We start from the raw sequence: 24,673 nt of genomic DNA on the forward strand, positions 1-24,673 counted from the left end.
CATGGAAGAAATGCTTGTTGAAGAGTATGCTGCTCTCTTTCCTTGCCTGGGGCAAATAAATTTTTTCAGGGGTAGGGATCAAACATGAGTGACAAAATCACACAAATAACCCTATTACTCTTAGGTGCACATGAACTAGTAATGTAATTATGTATCCTAACTTTAGCATGATCTAGGATAATTGTGATAATTTTTAAGCAATTCAACTACTCTAAGCTTATAGTGCAGTGTAATAACTATCCTATGCTGGAACGAGGACACTGGTGAACTATACCAAGGACCAATAACTACACTTAGTATATCCTAACCAGGGACTAGGATACTAAAGTATTCTAAGGTACTACTTTTACTCTAAGCATAGTCTGTAATTACTATCATAAGCTACAGGACTGGGACATCAATAAACTAATCTTAAGAACTACTTTTACTCTAAGCTTAGTGCAGTGTAATTACTATCCTAAGCTAGGACAAGAACACTGGTAAACTATACCAACATACAATAATCACATTAAGCACATCCTTAGCTTGGACTAGGATACAAGTGAAGTATTCTGAGGTACTATTATTATTCTAAGCTTAGTGCAGAGTTATTACTATCCTTATCTAGGACTAGGATATCAATAAACTATTCTTATAAGCTACTACTTTTACTCTAAGCTTAGTGCAATGTAATTACTATCCTAAGCTAGAAGTAGGATATCAATAAACTATTCTTAGAACTACTTTTACTCTAAGCTTTAGTGCAATGTAATTACTATCCTAAGCTAGAAGTAGGATATCAATAAACTATTCTTAGGGACTACTTCAACTCTATGCTTAGTGCAATGTAATTATTATCCTAAGCTAAAACTAGAATACTAGTAAATTAAGTTTTAAGGTACTATTTTTACTGTAAAGTATTCATAAGAACTACTTTTACTGTAAGCTTGGTGCAAACAGTATCTGAGCACTGCCACTCTCTATAAAGCACCATTTAACTTGTGCATTGAACTTGTGCACTTTTACGTTATCTTTTAAACTAATGACACACATTTTAGAGGTACTTGTATAAAATTTTGGTAGGTAGACAAATGGTTGCAGTGAATTCTGATTAAATGATAACTGTTTGCAATAGGTATGTACTCTGTGTGTAAAAGTCAAACTGAATAAAATAAAGTTTTTAGGTAAGTAGTAATTTAACTGTCATAACAATTGCATTCTCATGCATGCAAGTAAATTAATATTTCAATACATGTAATTATTGTATGTAGCTAGCCTTTAAAGGCAACTGCCATAAATGCATTACATAATGAAGAAAAATAGATTTGATGTACAAAGGGTAAACAAAATATCTCTTGTAGAGAGGTTATGAAAGAAGAGTTTCATTTTCCAACAAGTGAAAAGCTATTAAGTACTCTTAAGAGTATTTTAGTTTGGAACGTGATTCCATTTTGTGAGTTTTATGCTTTTGTTATATAATTATTCACCATGTACATCATTCACTTGACATCTATTGCGCTGCTATGGGGGCAATTCTTCATTTTATCCTAGACTTACACTAATGACAACCTCTATGATTAATGGATGTACAGTGTCAATATTTCACAATTGCTTGCTGCAAATACCAGCAACAATCAATTTACAACTCCAAGGAAAGTGGGGAAGAAGATAATGCTTCATATCGCCCTGTTTGTGAACAAGTTATAGAAATATTGCAAATACTGCCCTGTTTATGGCCATGTTATGATGATAAGGAAGCCTGAATGACAGATATCAATTGCATAAAAAACTCAGTTACTCTGATATGATACGAGTAATGAATAGAACAATCTTTTACAAATTTTGATGATTATAATGCAACGTGTATTTTGACGATTATTACCGGCCGCCAGGAGGCGGTCGGTTATATGATATGAAAGTTTTAAGTCGCCGTGCGTTTCTGCGGAGTTAGAACAATTTGAATAAAAAATATTTAACATTCATGTAATAGAATATTAAGAAAGATTTTTTAAATGTTAAACAAAAACGCACAATAATCATAAAATTAAAATTTTATAAATAATGGGTTAAATGTTTCATCCAATCCTGTATTGACAAACTCCGACGTAACTGAAGTGCGGAGAAATAAGCACACATGTTGGGCATAGTCTAAAGCAAGGGCGCGTTATATACATGTATAAACAAATTTACTTTTTCTACTTCAACAGGATTTGTTGTATATATAATTTAAAATGACGTGTAAATATAAATAAACAATGTACTTTTAATACGGAAAGTTTTCAAAAATATGACTTAATCTTAGTTTATTATCAGACAGAATATTAGGAGATTTTTCTCCAACAGACAAGGACAAAGCGCGTTTTACAATATGCCAAGCCTTTTCCCGCCACATCTCACAACAAAACAAGATAGAGAAAAAATGTAGTGGCGGATCTAAGGGAATAATATTTCAACACATGAGCCCCACATAGTTGTTACGTTTCATTTAAGGAAGGCAAGCTTATTTCAAGTTATGTTATCCATATAACAGAAAAATTACGCTTTATAAATTTGAGCGGTTTATAAAAAAGCGTAAACTGAATATTTTGTTATATCGGGTTGAAATTAGCTTCATTCCTTATAATTTAATTCTAGTGTAGACAATGAGTCAATATTTCCTCCGGAAAAAGACTTCAAATGAGCATTATTTTAAAAGTAACGTCAAGCGGAGTTATACATTTTTGACGTTACTCATTGTGACGTAGGCAAGTTATGTTATCCAAAATATTATATGTTCCTCTGAATGATTCAGCCAATGAAATTGCTTGATACAAGTGAAATTAAATTATTTAAAGTTAAACTATCTCTAGTTAGATTTTAAACAAGTTATGGTTAAGAACATCAAACTTGCAAATATTGTACATGTAAATTATGGCCATGTTGTGATGAGTAAGTTGCTTAATTAAATACATTGTACATGTATATACAGTTATTATGTACAAGAAAACCCTGGAATGTCGCATTCAAATGTTTAAATGATATATTTTAACAGATAAAAATAAGAATTTACTAATTGTATTATGAAAGAATTAATTAATGCAGCATGTGTATTTTGATGATTATTTATAAATTTTATTTTGAGATAGAAATGTAGGGTATGTTTTATCTAATTATATTAAAATTTGGTTTATTTTGTCATGATCTTTTTAATGTACATAAAACAAAAATTCCAAGCTTAGAAGTAAATGTTCTTGAAATAATTTTCATGTTTTTCTTCTATGTGTATATGTACCAGGATTTGATGTGATCTTTACCGAGTTATATGCTACATCATGTAAAATATGCCATTTCCTCATCAAAATAAATCCTAAGATGAGAACTTTGATTGTATTACATCTGTTACTATATGTATCTCTGCCTTTCCCAACATTTCTTTCATCAGTATACAGAAATTTGGCAAAATACTGTGTTTAATTCACAAAATGCATAACACACCTGAAATTTTCCTTGGCCATGTGTACGAAATCTTGTATTCATTGGAACAAGCTTCCAAATACCAGTGAGAAAAAGAGTCTGTGTTAATGTACATTCCTTCAAGAGAATGAAATTAAAGCAGACTGCAACATCAATATAACATAATAACAATACCTTTTTCACAATTGTTTCCCATCCATCCCTGCATGCACACTTTGTCTCCATTTCTATCACAGGTATAGTGTCCGAAGTGATCATTTCGAGGCCTGCAGAACTTGGTACAGGTCGTGTTGTAGTAATGGACATCACAAACCACTCGTATTCTGTAGATAAGACTAGCAGTCGGACCATTGTGGGTGATGGTGTGCCAGTCCTGACCAGGCAAGATGATTCCTGAATGGGCAGCCCGCTCAATTAACTGACCACCATCTGTAAACGAGATATATATAAGTAAGTATTGAGACAGAAGACATGAATGACACAAGCATGTAAGAATCAGTACATAACAGAGTGTGATGTTTGTGTGCTATAAGTGTCATTGCTGATGGAGGCTGACAAGAGTCCACTGTTTGGGAAGGAATCTGGATATAAGGCCATTGTCCGGGAAGTCAGAGCTCTGGTGGATCTAAAAGCAGGCTTCCTCAGTAGCTGTATAAGCAAACATTTATGAACTTTTAAACCATGAAGAACACAGAGGTAAACATAATGGCACCTGATTAAAAGTTCAAGTTCCCTGATGATTACCTCGAGATGTCTTCACTCAACAACTGTGTCTATTGTATCTATAGAATGCTCTCATTACAACCCCATGCACTTTACAATTCCATATCTCAATGTTTTCTAGCCCATGTAATACTGCATTGAATTACTTGTTTGAAGATGAATATTGAAATTTGAACCATTCATCAGGAAAAGTACAAAAATAGCACATTCACCAAAATTTAAAATGCCCAGTCACCCAAAATATAGAGCAAAGACAAAGAGTTAAGTGGAACATTTTATTTAATTGTAAAGAGGGCTAAATACAGGTGCATGTAGTCTTTTTTTTAACTTCACTATGGCAGCTGTAAGGCAAGTTACAGATATATAAACAATGCAGTGCAACATCTGTAGCCTCAGAAGTTTCCATTTAACAGACATTAACAATATTTTTAAAACAATCATCTATCAATTTAAGATTAGAAGACGTTAAGGAGGCTGCATTATCTACTTCAACATCTGTCTTATTCACTCTGTAAGTTAGCATATATTACATAAATATATTTTCCCTTTGAGAAAGTGTGTACAGTGAAACCTGTCTAATCCAAATTCAGTGGGAGGCAAGTTTTGTGTCAGAATAGACAGGGAGCTGGATAACTCGATACAGAGACCATGGAAAATACTAGAATGGGAATCAAAATAAAGATAAGAATCTATTATAATACATGTAAAAAAAAAAAAAAAAAAGACTGAATGCGTTGGATTAGGAAGTTTTTGCTGTACATAATTCTTTTGTCTTGTATAAGTTGCAAAATATCATAGAATATAATTATTGTGATCTGAACGCCATCAAATATATATTAAGGCACATCAGCTCATTAAAAAAACTTAACTAATGCTATTTGTCCAGATCAATCTGAAAACATGCAAAGGACACAAAAATTTCATAATAAAAACCAACATTGTCCATTCAGCTTGTACTTTGTGTGCCTGGACAAATAGATGGATCGTGCAAAAGAGCCAACAAAAGGGTCCTCTCATTGATCAGTGCTTAATTTAAAGAGAATTCATTGAATTTAGCAAAACGGGGGTTAATTTTACTCCACACCGTGTTTGATATTCCACAAAAATCTAATTAACTGAAATACAGTAACAAAACCAAAAGATATTTAAAGAGTCTGATGACATGATCAACAAAAGACTGATTAAACTTGTAGATTGAATTTATTGAAATAAGTTGTTTACACAAAATCTAGTTATTTTCTTTCTAATTTGAATTAAGCAGGAATGCCCTCCCAATTGTCTCAGTATGGAAGATAAGTTGCTTGAAAATGTTGCATGTCCATAGAAAATGTCGAGCTCATCGAAGCTGTTGGTCCCTAAATTAAATGGGTGCTGATTACATCTGTTGGTGTCATATAGTCTTTATGAGTATGTATAACAACTGTCAAAAGACCAAAAATATCATGAGGGAGATTATAATCAGAGGAGATAGATATCTTTAAACCCACCAGAGAGGGTTGACCTGGGTGTTAGTTTGACTGTCACATAGTGTAAAGAATCAGACAGAGCAATTACCAACAATTAAAGGAGATTTTTTCTGATGAGGAATCCCATTTACTGGACCCATTTTGATTTATCGTCATGCATTCATTTTCCAAAAAAATATAGGTGTGAGTTTAACACCCTACTTCTTGAACTACAGAATATGGCCTACAAAAGAGAATTTAATGTATTCTCCAGAGTATTACTCTAACCATGAAAGTTTTTTTAAAAGTCAAACAGAGGATTTTTATGGTTGTTTCTTTGAACTATATTCCAGAAACTTGACATTGTTAAAAGTTACTACTACTGATCTAACAATTATCATTGCCAACTGTTTTTCAGCACAAGGACAGAGTAAAACTTGGAAATTCCTTGCATAAAGGAGGTCAAGTGCAAATACATTGATCATTATGAATCTTATCAGTAAATGAATAAGTTATTAACATATCTATCATGTACTATGAATTCTAACCAGTGATAATCTAAAATTATCACACCATATGGTTCATTATCTCCCCTTGTAACTCTTCTGAAGAAAGGGAGATAACTCTTAGCTCTAAGAGACTCATTAGATTAAGAGATTCACAGAATCTTGAACATCAAAAGTGCATTTACTCATTTGCAATAACTTGTTCCAAATCTCATTAATTACCAATAGAGTCAACACTTAAAGAAGAGCACTGCTAAGTATAAAGTGAGATTAAATAATGGAGGAAATCAAAAGTAGAGGAGCCTTGTGGCAGAACTTAACTCAAGAACTTATCTAAACACTCTGCACTACGATTCTTTAAAGTTGCAATATGCAAAAAGTCGACTGCATCAAAGTTTCTCAAGTGCTGCAAAAAGCAGGAATATGGTGCTTGATATAAATGAAATTAATTTTGATGTTGTCAAGTGAAAGGCAATCTAAACATGATTGTAACAGTCAAACTGAAATGGGAGATAGTTTCAACACCTATGTCAATAGAAATAGGTTATATGTTTTTTGATCTTTTTATTGGTGTTTTATTTTGAATACTTCAACCAGTTTTTCTTATCTTTATGCCTTCTTAAACATGCAGAGCATTATTCAAAATATCAAGTTCTTCAAAGCTCGAAGAAATATGTATACTCTCTGAGTGTTCCTTAATGTGTAGGAAGAAACATGGAGATTAATATATGGTCCCAAGAAAAATGCATGTGCTTTGAAAATTCGATAAGTGGACTGCATTGGTATTTAAACATTAAATCCATGCAATAATTCATTGCCCTAATTCATATATTTTTAAAGAAAGTAAAAACAAATTCCTATCTCTTCTATACATAATGTTTGCTATGAAAATTATAGAACATGCCAGTATAATTATTTGCTGAAGTTACAGAAAAGCAATTAGTTAGTAGTGATTGTTTTAATGTAAAAATATGCACATTTTGGCATTCCCTCAAGAATGCATGGGAACAAATTGGAAAGGAGATAAACTGCATCTTCATCATTATCATTGCCTTCATCTCTCTGAAAAACTAAAAAAGACCTGGGTAAGGCTATTTGAAGGACAGAGGCAGGAGTTAATGCATATAGTTCCATTAGATATTGTTTACATCTATTATCTTCCCAACCAGGGAACCACGAATCTGAGAATTTCCCAAACTGTTAAAAAATCAAACAATCAATTTTTTAAATTGAGAGGGTTGAAATCATGGACAGCTGTTACAAGATAAGGTTCACCATTTAACTGTTAAGTGGAGGAATGCATTAAAAAGTAGAGGATAGGAAACCTGATAAATGAAAGGAAATATTTAAATTTCAAACAAAAGGTTTCTTCCTTAGAACCTGAATTTCTCATAAAAAAAAAGAAAATTGGAAATGCTGTATTGAAAATTGGAGGAAAAAAAGCTGGAAATTGCTGCTAGGAAAAAAAAAATGCATGCATCTAGAGAAAAAGATATTGGCAGAGTTTTTACTACAACTATACTATTTACTACAAGAAAAATATTTCTGCTGCTGATTAAATAAATGGCTAATAAGCATCCTGGAGAGTATTATGCCATCAAACGCTCGTCGGAGATAAATTCAAGAATTCCTTGATCCCTCATTTCTATTTATTTAATCGCTACAGTTTCATCGAAACTCTTCACTTTCTATAAAATCTGTACAATTTTTTAGTTTAAATGTTTACTGGCATGACATAAAACCTGCGTAATTGTTTATGAAGCATTCTCGTGTTTTGCCTGTTTGAGATAGCCAGGTAGAGTCTTGAGTTAACAGAAAGCACCAAATGATAAGCACTATTTATGAAGAACTAAGAAATTCCACAATGTTCTTTATTACAGAAAAATGTTTTATCTTGTGCATTATAAGCTATCATGATCAAAGCCCATAAAGTTTGTGATACAAAATGCATGGGAAAGACAACATGGCAACCCCGAGAATAGTCTGGCAGAATCTGGGCTGATCCCTGATTCCGCATCTGTTTGGCAGGAAGATACTGTATGAAGACAATGATTAATTTACACCCTATCTCCTTAAATGAGAGAGTATTTCCTGACTTTATCCTAATGATGTAAACTTTGTACAGTAAAACATGTTTATAGTGAACATGCTTATAATGAATTGATGCTTACAGCAAAGTTATTTTCATTTCTCATGACTTTAAAATATACATTGTATTATAAACTTAATAGATACATGTATAACAAGATACACTTAAAACAAAGGAAAATTGTCCATCCCTGGTGCTTCATTATCACTTATTTAATAAAATATATTCTACTGTTAACCATAAGTTGATCATGTTGATTGCTTTTGTTATTATTGTATTTGAAATAATTAATACTGCACATTGAATAATATTCAGAATTTCCCATTGTATATGAAATGCAGGAAGTACAGTAGGTATAAAATGGGGGGTGAGGGTGGGGGTAGATCAAATCATGCCTTTGGCCTTGATTTTGATACTGTATGCAATAAGCTCTCGGTTGAATTCAAGCTTCCTCGAAATGAAAAATTTTATGTATTGTATTTGCTTCTAATGATATTAGGAAAATTTTATATCATTTAAGGAAACACACTTCCCATTGTCATTAGAAATACTTCGAGAAAGAAAATTTAAAAAGGGTGTTTGGAAAGAGGTTGTATACTCTTGCTTGATTAATTGATATCAAGTCTTTATTGTTGAGGTAACATTAATATGTGTACTGATAATTTATCGATTCTGAAAACATGACGCACAATAGATTATTTTTCAAATATTGTACTTTGTTGCCTTTTTATATCTTTAGCAAACATTTTCTTAAAGCCTCACATGAGTTTCCATTAATTATTGAAAATGTAATGAAAAAATAACCACTTACGAGCCATTGTATCTTGATCCCAGGCTTCCAGAATCAAAGTGTACGATCTCTGTAAATAGAAAAATAAAGTCAGTTTTAGACCCCTAGAGTCAGCGTGTACGATCTCTATTAATAGAGAAAAAAGTCAGCTTTAAACCAGGCCTCTAGAATCAAAGTGTACGATCTCTATAAATAGAAAAATAAAGCCAGTTTTAGACCAGGTCTCTACAATCTAAATGTATGATCTCTATAAATAGATATAAAGTTAGTATTCTAGCAGCCTCTAGAATCAAAGTGTACGATCTCTGTAAATAGAAAAGTAAAGTCAGTTTAGACCAGCCCCCTAGAAGCACTGTGTACGATCTCTATAAATAGAGAAAAAGTTAGCATTAGACCAGGCCTCTAGAATCAAAGTGTACAATCTCTATAAATAGAGAAAAAGTCAGCATTAAAGCAGGCCTCTAGAATCAAAGTGTACAATCTCTATAAATAGAGAAAAAGTCAGCATTAAAACAGGCCTCTAGAATCAAAGTGTACAATCTCTATATTAGAGAAAAAAGTCAGCATTCAACCAGGCCTCTAGAATCAAAGTGTACAATCTCTATATTAGAGAAAAAAGTCAGCATTCAACCAGGCCTCTAGAATCAAAGTGTACGATCCCTATAAATAGAGAAAAAGTCAGCATTAGTTCTAGAAAGCCTCTATAAAATCAAAGTGTACGATCTCTTTAAATAGAAACAAGGCAGTGTTAGACCAGGCCTCTAGAATCAAAGTGTTTGAGCTCTGTAAATATTAGACCAGCCTTCTAGAATCAAAGTGTGTGATCTCTATAAATAGAGGAAAAAGTAAGTATACTAGCAAGCCTCTATAAAATCAAAGTGTTCGATCTCTATAAATGGAAAAAAAAAATGCTGTATTAGAGCAAGCCTCTAGAATCAAAGTGTACAATCTCTATAAATAGAGAAAAGGCTATATTATATTAGGCCTGGAGAATCGGAATACAAGATCTCCAAGGCATTATTAGACCAGGTCTCTAAAATCAGAGTATACGATCTCTATAAATAGAGAAAAGTCAGTTTAAATAGACCAAGCCTCGAAAATCATTGTGTACTATCTCTATTAATACAGAAAGGGCATTTTAGACCATGCTTCTACAATCATGATTTTACATTTTTACGATCTCTATAAATGGAGAAAAGGCATTATTAGACCCCAGGCCTCTAGAATCAAAATTTACGATCTCTATAAATAGAGAAAAGGCTTAATTAAAGCAAGCCTCTAGAATCAAAGTGTTCGATTTCTATAAATAGAAAAAAGGCATTTTTACACCAGGCCTCTAGAATCAATGTGTTTGATCTCTGTATATATTAGACCAAGCCTCTATAATCAAACTTTATGATCTCTATAAATAGATAAAAAGGCATTAGACCAGGTCTCAACAATCAAAGTGTACAATTCCTGTAAATAGAAGATAGGCCGTATTAGACCAGACCTCTAGAATAAGATTTTATGATCTCTATGAATAGAGAAAAGGCATTATTAGAGCAAGCCTCTAGAATCAAAGTGTAATTCTCTATAAATAGAGAAAAGGCATTATTAGACCAGGCTTCTACAATCAAAGTGTTCGATCTCTATAAATAGAAAAAGGCTGCATGGACACTGATAAAAGGTGTTCAATGTTCACAGTTGTATTAAATATCATTGACAGCCTGTGATAAACTTGGTTATTTAGGATCTGAATATGCTTTAAAGGATGAAAGTCAGTAATCCTTGTATCATAAGCTAAATAATAAAGTATTGGATGCTGAATTAATGACACACTTACAAACATACTTTAAGCCCTTAAACATCATATGCCAGTTGAAAAACCAGGGAGAGACCCAGAAAAGTTTATTTAATTTTAAAACACAACATACTTGAATTAAAATTAAGTTCTTCAAATAAAAACTGGAATAATTGGAATTTAGAAACAATACATTAAGTTTATAAAGGATTATGCTGCATCATGTTGAATTTTTAAAAATGCTCTAAGTTTAGCGATAATCAATTACACATACATTCCAAAATGAACAGGTAAACAAGTTCAACAAGGCACTCGGAGACTTCCGAGTGAGGTATTGTGATCTAATTAGACGGTGAATTATGGCAGACCTCTACATTTCATAAAGTATTTGAAGAGATATAAGTTACAGAACTGGAGTTTTTCCAGCTAAGAATAATCAATGGAGTTGAGAATAATGCCAGAAGTTATGTCAGACAAACGAGGCACATGCTCGCGAGATGAGTTCTTTCGAGTCTGCTGACAGAGCTCGCAGCGCTGAGCTTCCATCAGCTTGTTATCCAATCAGCTCAACTGGCTATTTTTATTAGAAGTTTTTTTTTTAATTCTGAATCTAGAAAAACAAAAATGATGGGTTATTGAATAGCTTGGGTTAATGTATTTGTATTTTTAAGAGGAAAAGAACTGGATTTTTTAAATGAAGTTTTCATAAAAATATATGGATTTTATAGTTGGTACACCAGTAAACGGCTCCCCTTTGTTTAATTTGAAACTTTTAAAGTTAATCACAAATTTGATTACAAGAAAAATATTCATGACAAATATGAACACGAAATGTCGAGAGGATGAAAGCACCATTGCGGAATATGACTTTTTGAAATAAATGCTATGTACATACAATTACGTATTAAATGCCTAAAAATTAAAAAGATTGACAAACAGATAATGTGATAAATGCAATTAGAAATTCCTTTAATAGCTATTGATATTGCACCTTTTATGCAGTCTTGGGGAACATAACAGTTTAGAGTTAATAGATTCTCAAATAAAAGCCTTTCTACTTTAACATTGTAGTCTGGCTCTGTCAATTTCCACAAAAAATCAATGTATTTTAATGTTAGAGAATCTAGCAATTATGAAGTGAAATTCTTGTAACAATTTCCGGAGAATTGACTAGCTGTGATCATTATTATATCCGGTGCTTTTCTTTAAACTGTTGATGACATTCCAATAATTGTTGGATAAAACTTGACAATCCATCATCGTCTAGTAGACAATGTAAAGTGCAGAGGTGTTCCTGAAGTGAGGGTCATTTACTTTTCCCAGGCCTGGGACAGGGCTCAGGGTGTCAACAAGAACTCCATTAAGTGTACTTTAATGAGAACAACAGTCACTCGAGTCCTTTAGATGGTGTGTACAAACTTTGGTCAAACCTTCTCTTCTCTGAAGTTTGATCGTTTTAATAGCACTTTTGATTGCCTTCATTCAGTTATGTGAACGGAAATTTTTAAACATCAGACATCAATACCAAGTTTACCAAACAAATTTTATCCATTTTCAAGGGTTTTTCAACAAATATCTATTCATTAGCCATAAAACATTACTTTTGAAATATTGAATCATCTATTCAAATCTGCGAGTTTCAGATCCCATTTCACGCAAACTTACTTTAAATGCATGTTGAACTTTTGACTTAGTGTTAATTGTTTTGTAGTAATTCCTAAACATCTAATCTTCATATCATTTTCAGTTAATTAGCTCAAAAGCATGCACAACGTTAGGTATATATAACAGAGGTAGCCGGATTACCTCTTCAAAAGCTGGGAAGGAAGCAGCAGATCTGCTGAATAAGTCCAGTGATGGACAGTTATGACTGGGGGATGGGGAGGCGATTTGGTGTTAATGGGGGTATAATGATAGGTGATAGCCCCCCTGGTGACCTATCACTTTAACAGATAAGATGGGTCTGGACAGCTAAATAAACACTGTCTGGACACTGCTGGGTCAATGGGAACCATACCCATAGTGCACCACAGTTACCATTGACAACAGCCATGAATGCAGGAGGGAAAAAAAGTTTGTTCAATCTTTAATGACAACTTCATAATCATACTCAACAAATTAGAAAACAGATGGTTCTCAAAATCTGAATATATTCAGTTAGGAAAAAAAAATTGTCATGCTATTTTCTAATTAATAGCTAATCTCGTGCATTGGAAAGTTCAGTTGACGACTGAAAGAAAATGCAAATTATCAATACCAAGAACATGCATTGGTTATTTGTGCCTGACTAGTTCCTTCAGATTATGTCCACAGTCTGAAAATTTACAATAATAAATGTTTTTAACTTTATTATCATTTTTATCCCAATTATTCTCACTACTAGTTTTGTGCTAGAAGTGTTGAAATAATATTATGCATCCCTTCCTCAAAGCATACCTCATCTCCTATATTCAGAAATCTGGAAAGCTGCTTTCATTATTGTAGTTCTTGCTCCAGTCTTCAGTATTATGTAGGAAATGTGAGTAAAATTAATGAATAATCTGAGTTAATCATAGAGAGCTTCACCATTTATTGACCAGCCAGATGTAGTGATGAGTGCCACAGATGGGGACTTGATCCAAATATACAAACACACATATATTTCCCAGCAAAAGAAATTAGCAGTGATAAATATTATGAGAGAGTGGCATTTCAGAGACAGTGTTTATCCTGACCTTGGTCAGGGGTTCATTGAATTTCTTTTCTATGATGGAAGCTATATGTTTGAGAATATTAGTCTTCCTGTGCTGTTGGCACTTTTTCAGTGCGGGGTAGGGTGATACCAGACCCTGTCACCCTGTGTGTCTGTCTGTTTGTAATTCGCAAGCATATGTGACAATCTCAAGATTTTTCTGCCAAAATATTATATTTATAGCTACAATGTTGGATCAAGGAAGAATTACAAATATGCTAAGTAATCATTATTTCATCTCTTCAGATAAAACTTATTTAAAATGTGTAATAGAATGATTGCACTTATGGTATTTTATTAATCTTTTTTATGCTTTGTGAAGAAAATATTCTTTATTAGTTATTTACTTAAATCGACCTGTCTTTTTTACTATCATAATTATTATATTATCACATTTTTGACATAATCATGATAACCCATTTCACAAGCAATGCATTTTCACAGCATGGAAGAAAAGAATGTTAAGTTATTGCTGCCAAAAAGCCCTTAATTAACATGCAGAATCTTGGTACATTAAAAGCGTATTTCAGATTTCTCAAGTTGTTTTGATTTGGCAAGTGTCATCTAGTGTACATTCTGGAATACTAAGGTAGAATTGCAGCAACGTGAGATTACTGTTAGATAGGACTTTAAAAATCCTTGGGCCCATGAGGCCGATTCATAGACCAATCTCTTTCTCACCATAACTGTCCAATTTTGGCCACTTTAAGTCTAACAATATACAAATTATCTCCTTAGCCTCATTGTGAGTTAATGATAGGTCCTGCCAGTGCGACACAAGCCTAAATCATTACATTGGTCATGTATATAGTTTTATATCCCTGGCTGTTAGTCACTAACAGGGCTAATCTATATGGAGATGAGCAGGAGATGATCGTACTGTTTATGGCTCACATTTCTTGTATTTTTATGCAGTAAATATCTGCAATATCGAAATGTTTTCAAATCAGAATTCTGCACAGGGAATTTATTCCAAGTTTGGGATTTATAATATAAAAGGATTGTGAATAATTTATTTAATAATTTTCTACTTATAGTTTCAAATGAACCATGGAGTGTTTTGGATTGATCTATGAAGAGCTGATCAATTTTGATATGATTCAAACAAATTTTTGACAAATTATTGTACATGAACAACTGAGATAGTTCAGAGCCTTCAAGTGTTTGGTTTTTTTTTTTTGTATTAATAGTAACTATTCACACTGAATAAATATGCATAAATGAAACAATGGAAAGAGATAGATTTTGGAAGCCAGAAAATATAAAGTCTGTTTGTTGTTTTCTAGTAAATAACTCATCGACTGACTCAAGATGCTTCCATTGAGATATTGAATTGGCATACATATTGTATAATGGATGTACCTCAGGTCATGTAAAAACCAGAAGAATATAGCTGACACATTCCTTCTCTTCATCAATTCTGTCCTTTTAGTTATCCTAGATACATCTGTTGCCAAAATCAGTGTAATAAATTGTTTAAATTGGCATTAGTATTGTCATTGTGGTCCAGTTCAATATTACGTCTATTGTCTATGTTATATTTAAAATGCCCATATGTTGCCTCCTTGCGGGTTCTTTACTGGGGATAACCCCGTATTATCAACAGCTGTAGTCAGCACCCTGAGCCAGGAACCCCACTAATCCATCATACCAGTGTACCAAAACACAAACATTGATCTATAAAATAGGGCATATTCAACAAAACTAATGTATCTTTTTTTAACATTTGCATCTGTGGTGTCTCTTCTGTGTTTAAATTAAGATACATATTTTTATAGAAATCTGAACTTATTTTTGGTTCAAGTTAAATTTGGAACATGAAGACAAATCTGAAATGACCAGATACACAAGAAACTGTAATATCATAAATTATTCTAAGATCAGTGTCTGTAAATTTAAATACCAACCATTGTTGCACACAAGATAGTACATCAATGAAAGGTCTGAAAAGCAAATACCATGGATGCACGGTTCAGCCTAGTGCAATCTCAATTTATTTGTGGCATTACTGTAGCTACACTTGCTCTTAACTGCATTAGTTATAATTTAATTTTACAATAATGCTTAATTGACCATTTATCTTATCTGTGATAGATAAATAAACCCGATCATTGAAAACATATTGCTGATCCAGATTACAACCAAAAATCTAATGAGAACAAACATACTCATGACCTTGATATAAATATAAGTCATGATCAAAACATATTTTCATGCCAGGAAAATGAATACTCTAAAAATAGAGATCATCAAAAGTGTTTTAAGGTTTGGATGTTTTGAAAAAAAAAATCGCAAGGTGTCTCAAAACAACAAATTTGTTCAGAATTCAAATTAAGTAACTTAGAGTGTCAATGAACACAGTATATAATAGGGAAGTATAAAGGATTATATTGCAGTAGTGGATGTAATGGTAAAATGAAAGTTTTGTCATTGGAACATGCATAATCATTGTCAAATTTTTCAATTTTACAATGAGCTAAGCTTAATTTACTTTTTTCTGGTTACTGGAACATATCCAAAGGCAAATACAAGCCACCACTTAAAGATTTGTTTGGTAAATTGACATTCATATCATTCAATTTTAAGCCCATTGTGTTAATTTGCTTTTGAATACCATGGTTTAATTCATCTTATTGTATACTTTTCTTTTCATTCATGATACTGGTGCGAGGTAATTCAAGTTTGCAGCAGATTTTTCTTATTCTTAAAAACTGGAAATATAGGTATATATATAAATTATCAACTCCATTCAGTAAATGCTGGATTATTTGCTGACATGTACTGAAACAGAATGCCAAAAAAAGCTGTCCATTAAATCCCTGTAGGAAGCAGAGAGTGACAGTGCCAAGTCAGTCTGTCTTAGAGAGTACAGAAACAATTATATCAGACTTATGTCACTATCATGTCTCCAGTGATGAAACGAACTGTCTTTTTTATAGCTCAGATTTAGGAGCAGTAAGACTTATGGATTCAAAATGCTGGTATATGTACCTCAATCCAAGGGTTTTAAAAACGTTAGGTGTTGGGAGTCAATCGGATTGACTTTGAAAGTTTAGCTGACAATAATTTGTGTCTTTTCTTGTAGGCTGTGTGCATGTTTCTTCTTGTATTCCTTTTCAGTTGTAGAGTGATTGTGATTTTAATATCTTAATTATTGTAACCATTGATCATTATGCAGGTAATAAAACCGTAATAAAATTCAAGGCTTTTGCACCGAGTTTTTTTTTAATTGTACAGTTTGTGATGTACTGGATATATTATCAGGGAAATCTGTCACTTAGGTATTACAATACCCACCTAAAAATTTCACACTTAATACAGAATACTGCACTCAGTAGTCAGTATTCGTAAGATCTTCTGTCTTTTCTATGAAATAAGAACATTTCCAAGCTACCAATATAACTTATCCATATGATCTACCACATCCCAGTTTCACTTTGATCCTCAAACAACTCCATAAATTATGTCTAAGCAGCAGCTTTGGGAAGGGCTAAACAAGAAAATATAATTGACTTTTATCTCTGTATCACTTGTATTACAAAGCTTGTGCTAATTGACCTGGCTAAATCAAAAAGCCACTAAATATTCTGATATATCAGTTCTAATTTATAATGATTGACCAGTACATTTCTTCCTCATTGAGCCTAAAGAGTTCCTCTTTTTTCAAATGTGTTTGATTTAAGTGTTTTCTTCACTTGAAGTACTCAGCTTTCTATATAAAAAAATGCATGTGTTTAAAGTAACTCTCTATATCTCTCTCTCTCTCTCGTATTTTATCTTGGTTAAGGAAACCATAAAGCAATTTCATCCTGCGCATTTCAGTTGAAAAAGAGTTATTGTGAAACATGATTTTAGCTGATTTCCTACAGGTACATCTGTAAGATTTCATATTAGAAAGCCCAGCTCCTAAGAGAGTCTTGTTATAGTGCATTTCATAATGAAGTCGTTTGATGTGTGACCAGGTAATATTTCCGGGTAAAATTATTTGTACTTTACAACTGTTTTCATATGAAAATGGAAGCATCTATAATTATTTGCTTGCAGTAACAATTGACATTTCCATGATTGTGTAAGACATCCTATTGTTAAAACCATGCATCCAGTTCAGAAAAATAAACTTCAGAGATTTCCTCTCTAATCGTCTCTCTTTCTTTCTTGACCACTTCTTACTTTTTCTTATCGTGAATGGAATCATTTATGTTACCTGGAAGCTCTAACCTACCACAAACTTCTTCAATCAAAAATAAAAATAATCAAAACATCAGATGAGTTAGCACCGAAGGGTTGTCAAACATTTAAAACAGGTTTCATGGGAAAATATTGAACTTACTACAATCACTTTCATGGGCTTACAATCTCTTTTAAGATAAGTCTAGATAGCATAAATTGCCATATTATATTCTGAAAGAGCCTCTGATGTTCAGATTTCATATATATTATACAAATAAAGCAAAACGCATGTCAATTTTAATATCTTAATGTATTTGCCCCGAACATATATCACTCAGAGCTGTAGATACAATCTTATTTTACATATCATTGTCATGTGGAAGATGTGATAATTCAAATCAGGAATTTCAAAGGGAAAAAAAGTTGTGTAAATGATGATATTCAAGGATTTGGGCTTTCCAATTTTTGAAAAAAAAATAATTTTAATTAAATGTAATCTTGCAATGGATATTTTAACAATTAAATAAGTTTTGTAATTGTTGAATATGCAGTCTTGAAAAGTGAATAACAATATATTCATCAAGTTCTTATCTTGCAAAAATGGAGTTCTGTACGTCCGCCTTTTAATTGACATTTTGTAAAAGTTTGTTTTGCTATCAATAGCAATAAAAACCATAGCGGTAACAATTAATGACATTATTACATCACAATTAATGGTGAGACTGATACTAGGCGCACAAATAAAGCTTTCCTATGCATTTCATACAAAGAAAAAAATCTCTCCTTTGGAGGCCTAGAAAACATATCAGGTTGTTTTTCTTCATTGATTTCCATACCCCAAGTCTTCAAGATCCTCAGATAACCATTCCTAGAAACATTCCGGATTAAACTACCCTGTTCGCTGTAGGCCTGTCGAGTTTTCTTCTGACAGTTTAGACCAATACTTGGGGACATGGAAGCTAATCTGGTTTGAATGCGTTATAAATCAGTTAGATAGAATCCCCCGTCAGTGCTCAGTGGCCTGGGTACCTGTACCAATAATACAGCTATTGATTAGGGGCCTTAATGTATTATTAAGGTGCACCTGCCCGTTTCCTGCTCAGAAAAGAAACAGGAACTCTGTCCTTGTTGCAGGATATTCCAACTTCTTTAAAATTCAATAATTGGTTCCTATCGAATGGAAGTTCGGAAATTGTTCTATAGACATATTATTCACTGTAGCAAAAAGACGAACCAATATAGTGTGACAATAGATGATCAGTATTCAGAGTCCAAAGGTTCAGAAAAAAGGTAGAATATTTTCAGTTGTACTTTAGATTCAGGCTACCCTTTTATACTAGAGATCTCCACATGTTAATAATTCCAAGTTTATAAAGTCATAAAACGTCGTGGGGAAATCGCTTAGGAAAAGAACACTTTGCCCAAGCCACAAAACGCAAATCCTGGAAATTTGAACTTAATTATTGAAAAAAGATTTTAATTATCATTTTAGATAAATTTTTATGGCATTCTAAATAAATAACTTTCCCTGGTTGATTTTGATTCTAACAATAGTGTTTATTAGATTTTACAAGCAGCAGATCTTATCTTCAGTAATTACAGGAAATCTCGTCCACTGTTATTGTAATCGGGTGCTATGTCAAGAAAGCATTGTGCTCTCTCCTTCTTTGACATAAATTCAATAGACCTGGTTATTTGTTTCTTGGTCACCTTCATTATATATGATAAATTCTGCTGTAAGATGGAAATAAACTTGCTCATATCAATATTTATCTTGTATTTTAGAAGACACGATTCTTGGCAAAGAAAGGGATATTTTTTACTGATACATGTGTTATTTCTTTTAATTATTATTATTTTTATATTATATTATAATTTATATTAAAAGTTTAATATATATTTTGTTCTTTTTAGGCACCAGGGCTGATAAGTGGACTTCTATTGGTAAGTTACGCCTGAAGTTTCTTTATCGTCTATTCATTAACTGGGCGCTATTGCCGTGTTTAGTTCCTTTATTTTATGTTCACACGAATTCGTAAGTGCTTAAAAATAAACAAAATAAAAATAAAATATTTAAACAAATAAAAATCATGTTTTTTCAAAGTCATGGTGAAAAATAGTATTTTTGCCCAAAGAAAAGTTTCGTGACAGTGAATATACCTGCCAACATGACAGCCCTAGAACCAATTATTCATGTAATGACCATGGTTAAAGTTTTTCAAAAGAAGGTCAAATTGAAAGTCAAGGTCAAATGTTCAAAATTAATGGTGCCCAAGGAAAGGCCTTGTCACAAGAATACACAAGTGAAACATGTAAGCCCTAGCACACCAACCATTCAAAAGTTATGTCCAAAGTTAAAGTCTTTCAGTTTTAATGAAATCTAACGGAAGATCACCAGGAATATACCATGTGAAATACAAAAGCCTTAGCTCTACATTGTGCGAAGGATATGGCCAAAGTTACTGTGCCAAACTCCAAGATCAAGGTCGAATGGTCAAAATGGTTCAATCATATGGAAAAAAACTCACAAAGAACACACGTGAAGTATGAAATCCCTAGCAAAAAAGTTTTTCGAGGATAGGTCAAACTTCAAGGTTAAGTTCAAAGGGTTAAAATTATTATTACCCAAGGGAAGATTTTGTCAGAGAATACACCCCTGAAATACTAGTATGTAAGCCCCAACATAAATCGTTCAAAAGATATGGCCAAGGTTAAAGTTTAGTATATTTTTCAAGAGTGGTTCACACAACAAGATCAAGAGGTCAGTTATCTTTACCCAAAAATATCTTGTCACAAGGAATACACTGAAATATGAAAGCCATAGGACAAACAAATCAAAAGTTATGGACAAAGTTGATTTGTAGAAGACATACAGACAGACGGACGTATACCGTAAAAACTATATGCGCTTAAAATTGTATGGACATTTTGTTGGTTATGAAATGCGACGCCAAGACTATATCACCAAGTTGGACTTTGAAAATATTTGCAATCAATTAAGATTTCCATAATCGATTCGGAATTATACACAGTAAAACAAATATATATATTCTTTTTTTTTTTGGTAAATACTTATATATCAATGTTCGCGACTGTGAGCAATTAAAAGCAATTGGCTTCGGCAAATGTTGTCTTTGAGAAGCCGATATATTATTCCAAACAGTTCAACAATTTTAATCAGACTGACAATGTTCGGTTTCTTATTCCCTATTGTGTCTTTCCTAAGCATAAATATGTACACATAATATTGACAGCAAACTTTGGCATTGAATAGTTTATCCATTCTGGCCAAAGTTTACACAAGCCGCCAAGTTCTTCCGATATTTTAATCTATCGTTTTTAATAATGGTGAGGCGAAAAGAGAGTTACATGCATATTTATATGTCTTTTTTATAATTCGCCAAATATAAAACATTTAAACAAATAATAATATAATATGATCAACAATCAAAAAATTACTTCCTCATCAAATAATCACGTGACAAATCACGTGATTTCAGAGTCTTGAGGTACGCTTGTTTGAAAGCAAGTCTGAAACAATCTCCAAAAAGACTATCAATTCCCCTTCGTTATGAAGATCAGACAGTGTGTTCGGCGTGTCAAGATGTTTCTATGTAAATAAAGTTAAAGACGAGCCAAGGTGATCATCGCTAGTCGTGGGAAAACGCTTCTCACCAAATCCTTGTAATCGTCAGATCTATATAGCTGTTTTTATACTAAGAGTTATATGCAGATAATTGTTGAAAAGTTCATTTCGTTTTGTTAGTTCAAGATTTTTACTAGCTTTCATGTGAATGGTAAGAACAATTTTCGAAGAAAGAATTATTCTTTTCAATAGAATAGAGGGTAAGTGAGTAACACACTTATTCTAGAGAATTAACATATCATTGTTGAAAACTAATATCTAGATTTAAATCATTTTCAACCTCCATTGAGAACTAAGGGCAAAATTGCAATCGACACAATATTGTATAAACGTCGTATTCACCCTATTTACACCTGTGTTTTTAACTTTTTAAACCTATCGAATTTCATTTATTAGAAACGATTCTGATTGTGCGTCTTCTATATCACGCGCCCGAATGTCTTCGTTTTAAATTCATTCCAGAACAAGTGCCCGTTTGTCTTGGTATCTTGAGGTGTATGCACACACCTGATGTAGAACCGTGAGAAAATCTTCCGACCATGAAATTTTCAATTTTTATCTATGCTTGTTTAAATGCTGCCAGGACTTTTGACAGCACATTAGCATAAAATATAATAATAACAATAATAATCAGAAAAGTTATGTCCTTTAGCCTTTCTTAACATATCATCGATGACAAAAGATAATTCAACATTATATAGAAAGTTAAATATATAAATATATATTTTTTTAAAAATTGGCGTAGGGGGATTGTTAATTTGGAAAACTTACCGTCCAAGCAAAGCCAAATGGTAATTTTAGTCTTGTCCTGTTGTAATCCAAGGGATAGGTGAAAGTATTTCCTCCGAGAATTGGGCTAGTTTTGTTTCCAAACGTACAAGAACCGTCAAAGGTAACCCGGCTCTGGTATTCTTTTAAACAAACTCGAAAAAAAGTATCACACTCATCAGTACAAGAGCTGCTGCGATTTCTTACCCCGTCACAACAGGTACCATTCAAGACCTCACCCCTTGGGTTCTGGATAGTTGTAATTTGAATCTCAAAATAACCAGATCCTAAACTGTATTCCAACACAGTCACAAGAAACACACTTAAACACAACACGAACATAGTTTTTTCTCAAAACCAGTGATCGCAGTAAATTGAAATTTGTGTTAATCATTAACAATACCTGGCGAAACCTTTCTTTCTGCAGAAAACATGATTGCGATCCTTCCCCTAAAACCATTCCTAAAGATATTATAGCAGATCACAAATCCCGCTCTGAAAATTTCATAAATACTTTCCATAAGAATACATTAAAATTTTTATTTTCCACTTTTCAAGACCATGGTAATTAAATCTCACTTCACTCAAGAATGACAATAAAATTGTGAAAACTAAAGAAATTTGTAAAAATTCTCCATATGCACTTAAATCCGCTCATTGCTCTAGATGCGCTTCCATTTAATTTTAAAGTGCCGCGATTAGGTTACACCATCGAGGAATTATTGGTCCGAGATTTCGTTGGTCGTGCGTGAGACCCTTCGCCGCTTCCACTCATGCGTACGATATATAAAAACGCAGAGCCATTTACTGATCATCTGTATTTTTTCATAACAAACTTGTGCAAGTTTTATGTTGGTGATCTCTGATTAGTTAACCGTGTTCTGGTATTCTTTAAAAAATATCACTCGCACAATGCACAAAACTGCTTGTAACTTGAATCGGATGAGCCAGCTATATATTCGTCAAATCTGCATAAAGCACGCGCGATGCTCACGCGAAAGCTCGTGCTGGACTTATGAGCTAAAGATGTTTGGAAAAATCGGCAAATGACATCTGGTCATATTCCAGTTTTTTAGGTTGAGTTTTAGTAAATATTTATTGATTAAGAATCCTAAAGTTCATGAGAATGAAGCACAGAGGTAATTAATTTTACTTGGTGTATTTATCAAAGAATGTGACATATGTTAACTAAACAGTATTGTTCCGCGATAGATCGTTGATTTCAGAAAACCTATAAGAGTATCAATTAGATATAAAGAATAAACGATTTGTTTACAGAGACCAGTCCAGTGAAATTTAAATGATTCAAGAATTAAATATATATAAATAAAGATATGCGCAAGATCGATGTTTACAAGAGAACCGTGGGAAAGACAAATCGAACGCCTTCATCAATACGATTAGCATATCTTAAATATTCGACAACCTTTGGTTTCTAAGATCTGCCAAATTAAAGGTCGGGAAAGGCGAAGAAAATATGTAAGCAGGTATCCTATATTTATCACTTCATAAATTCTCATATTCTCAGCCAAAACGAGCAATTTTCAGCCAGAGTCTAATACTTTTATACTTTAACTTGTGACAAACAAGCGATTTTCATTCAAGTTTGTTCTAGGTGGATACCCAACCATAGGGAACAACTAGAATTTGAAGAGTTTGACTGCAAGATCAAAGCGATGTCACTCCGTAACGCCGCACGAGACGGATGCGCGCGCCTGGGCAGACGATAATAATCTTCTTTGACAGTTACGCATATATATCGCTAGTGAAAGATCGTGGGAATCCTCTCCTCCCATCAACAAAAGTCATTTGTCATACGCTGTTGTGAAAACTTATCACATATTTTTCACTTACCTGTTCGCCGTAACCAGGTGCCCTCCGCTATAGAATTTCAGTGTAAACACAAAGTCAGGGGTCCCAAAGCAATATACCTTTTCATCGCTTTGATAGTAATGATCAACTAATGAGGTTTTTTTGAAATATGAAACGAAAATTAATTTTTTTGAAAAACGTTTATCGATGTATCTCTCAAAAGATGATAGAACTTTGTCTTTTCCCCCCAAATCCTATATATGTAATTGTGATTTCTTTTGAATAAGCAAGTCGCCATGGTTCTCTGTCAGAGAACCATCAATTCTTATCTGTCCCTCTTGTCAAGGTTAGCTCGTGTCAGCTTTCTGCTAATCTCATTACAATAAAATAGGATCTATGTACTAATTAAAAGATTACATACTCTGCTGATGCAGATGTATTCTGCTCAGTGAATTTTTACAGCGCACGAAGATCGACAGGAGCCGTAGAAATTAAGATTCAAATAATGAGACATAAGCATGGTCTTGGCAATGCCTGTCCTCTGGTATTCTTCTATCGCACCAGTGACCCATTGTAGATCAAACGTAGAAGGCTCATGGAATAAAATGACAATCTTCAGTTGTCAGTGAATAATTTGTGTGGCATACTGGACCTCCCAGATAATCCACATATAGTATCCAATATTGACGTGTTCGAATGTGTAACGTCATGATTGAAATACTGTCATTAGATGTAATGAACAAGTGAATATATGTTGAATTTTATATTTGTAAAAATA

The 24,673-nt window shown here is 33.0% G+C and overlaps 1 protein-coding gene across 2 annotated transcripts in view; it reads right to left on the reverse strand.

Annotated features, from left to right (window-relative positions):
• LOC134263074 (protein jagged-1b-like) overlaps window positions 1-23,038 on the reverse strand; it is a 52,425-nt gene extending 29,387 nt beyond the window's left edge. Inside the window, exons 1-3 of one of the 2 annotated variants that reach the window (XM_062745377.1) lie at window positions 22,087-23,038; window positions 9,007-9,055; window positions 3,607-3,861 (exon numbers count right to left, since the gene is read on the reverse strand). In XM_062745377.1, the coding sequence (XP_062601361.1) occupies window positions 3,607-3,861; window positions 9,007-9,055; window positions 22,087-22,425 (643 nt within the window). In that variant the 5' untranslated portion in view covers window positions 22,426-23,038. The remainder of the gene's footprint in view (window positions 1-3,606; window positions 3,862-9,006; window positions 9,056-22,086) is intronic. The other variant, XM_062745378.1, reaches the window with a different exon arrangement.
• Between the last annotated feature and the right edge of the window lie 1,635 nt (window positions 23,039-24,673).

The sequence above is a fragment of the Saccostrea cucullata genome, unplaced genomic scaffold, assembly GCF_032062105.1.
Source record: "Saccostrea cucullata isolate Sc308-1 unplaced genomic scaffold, CSIRO_AGI_Scuc_v1 ctg1456, whole genome shotgun sequence".
NCBI lineage: Eukaryota > Metazoa > Mollusca > Bivalvia > Ostreida > Ostreidae > Saccostrea > Saccostrea cuccullata.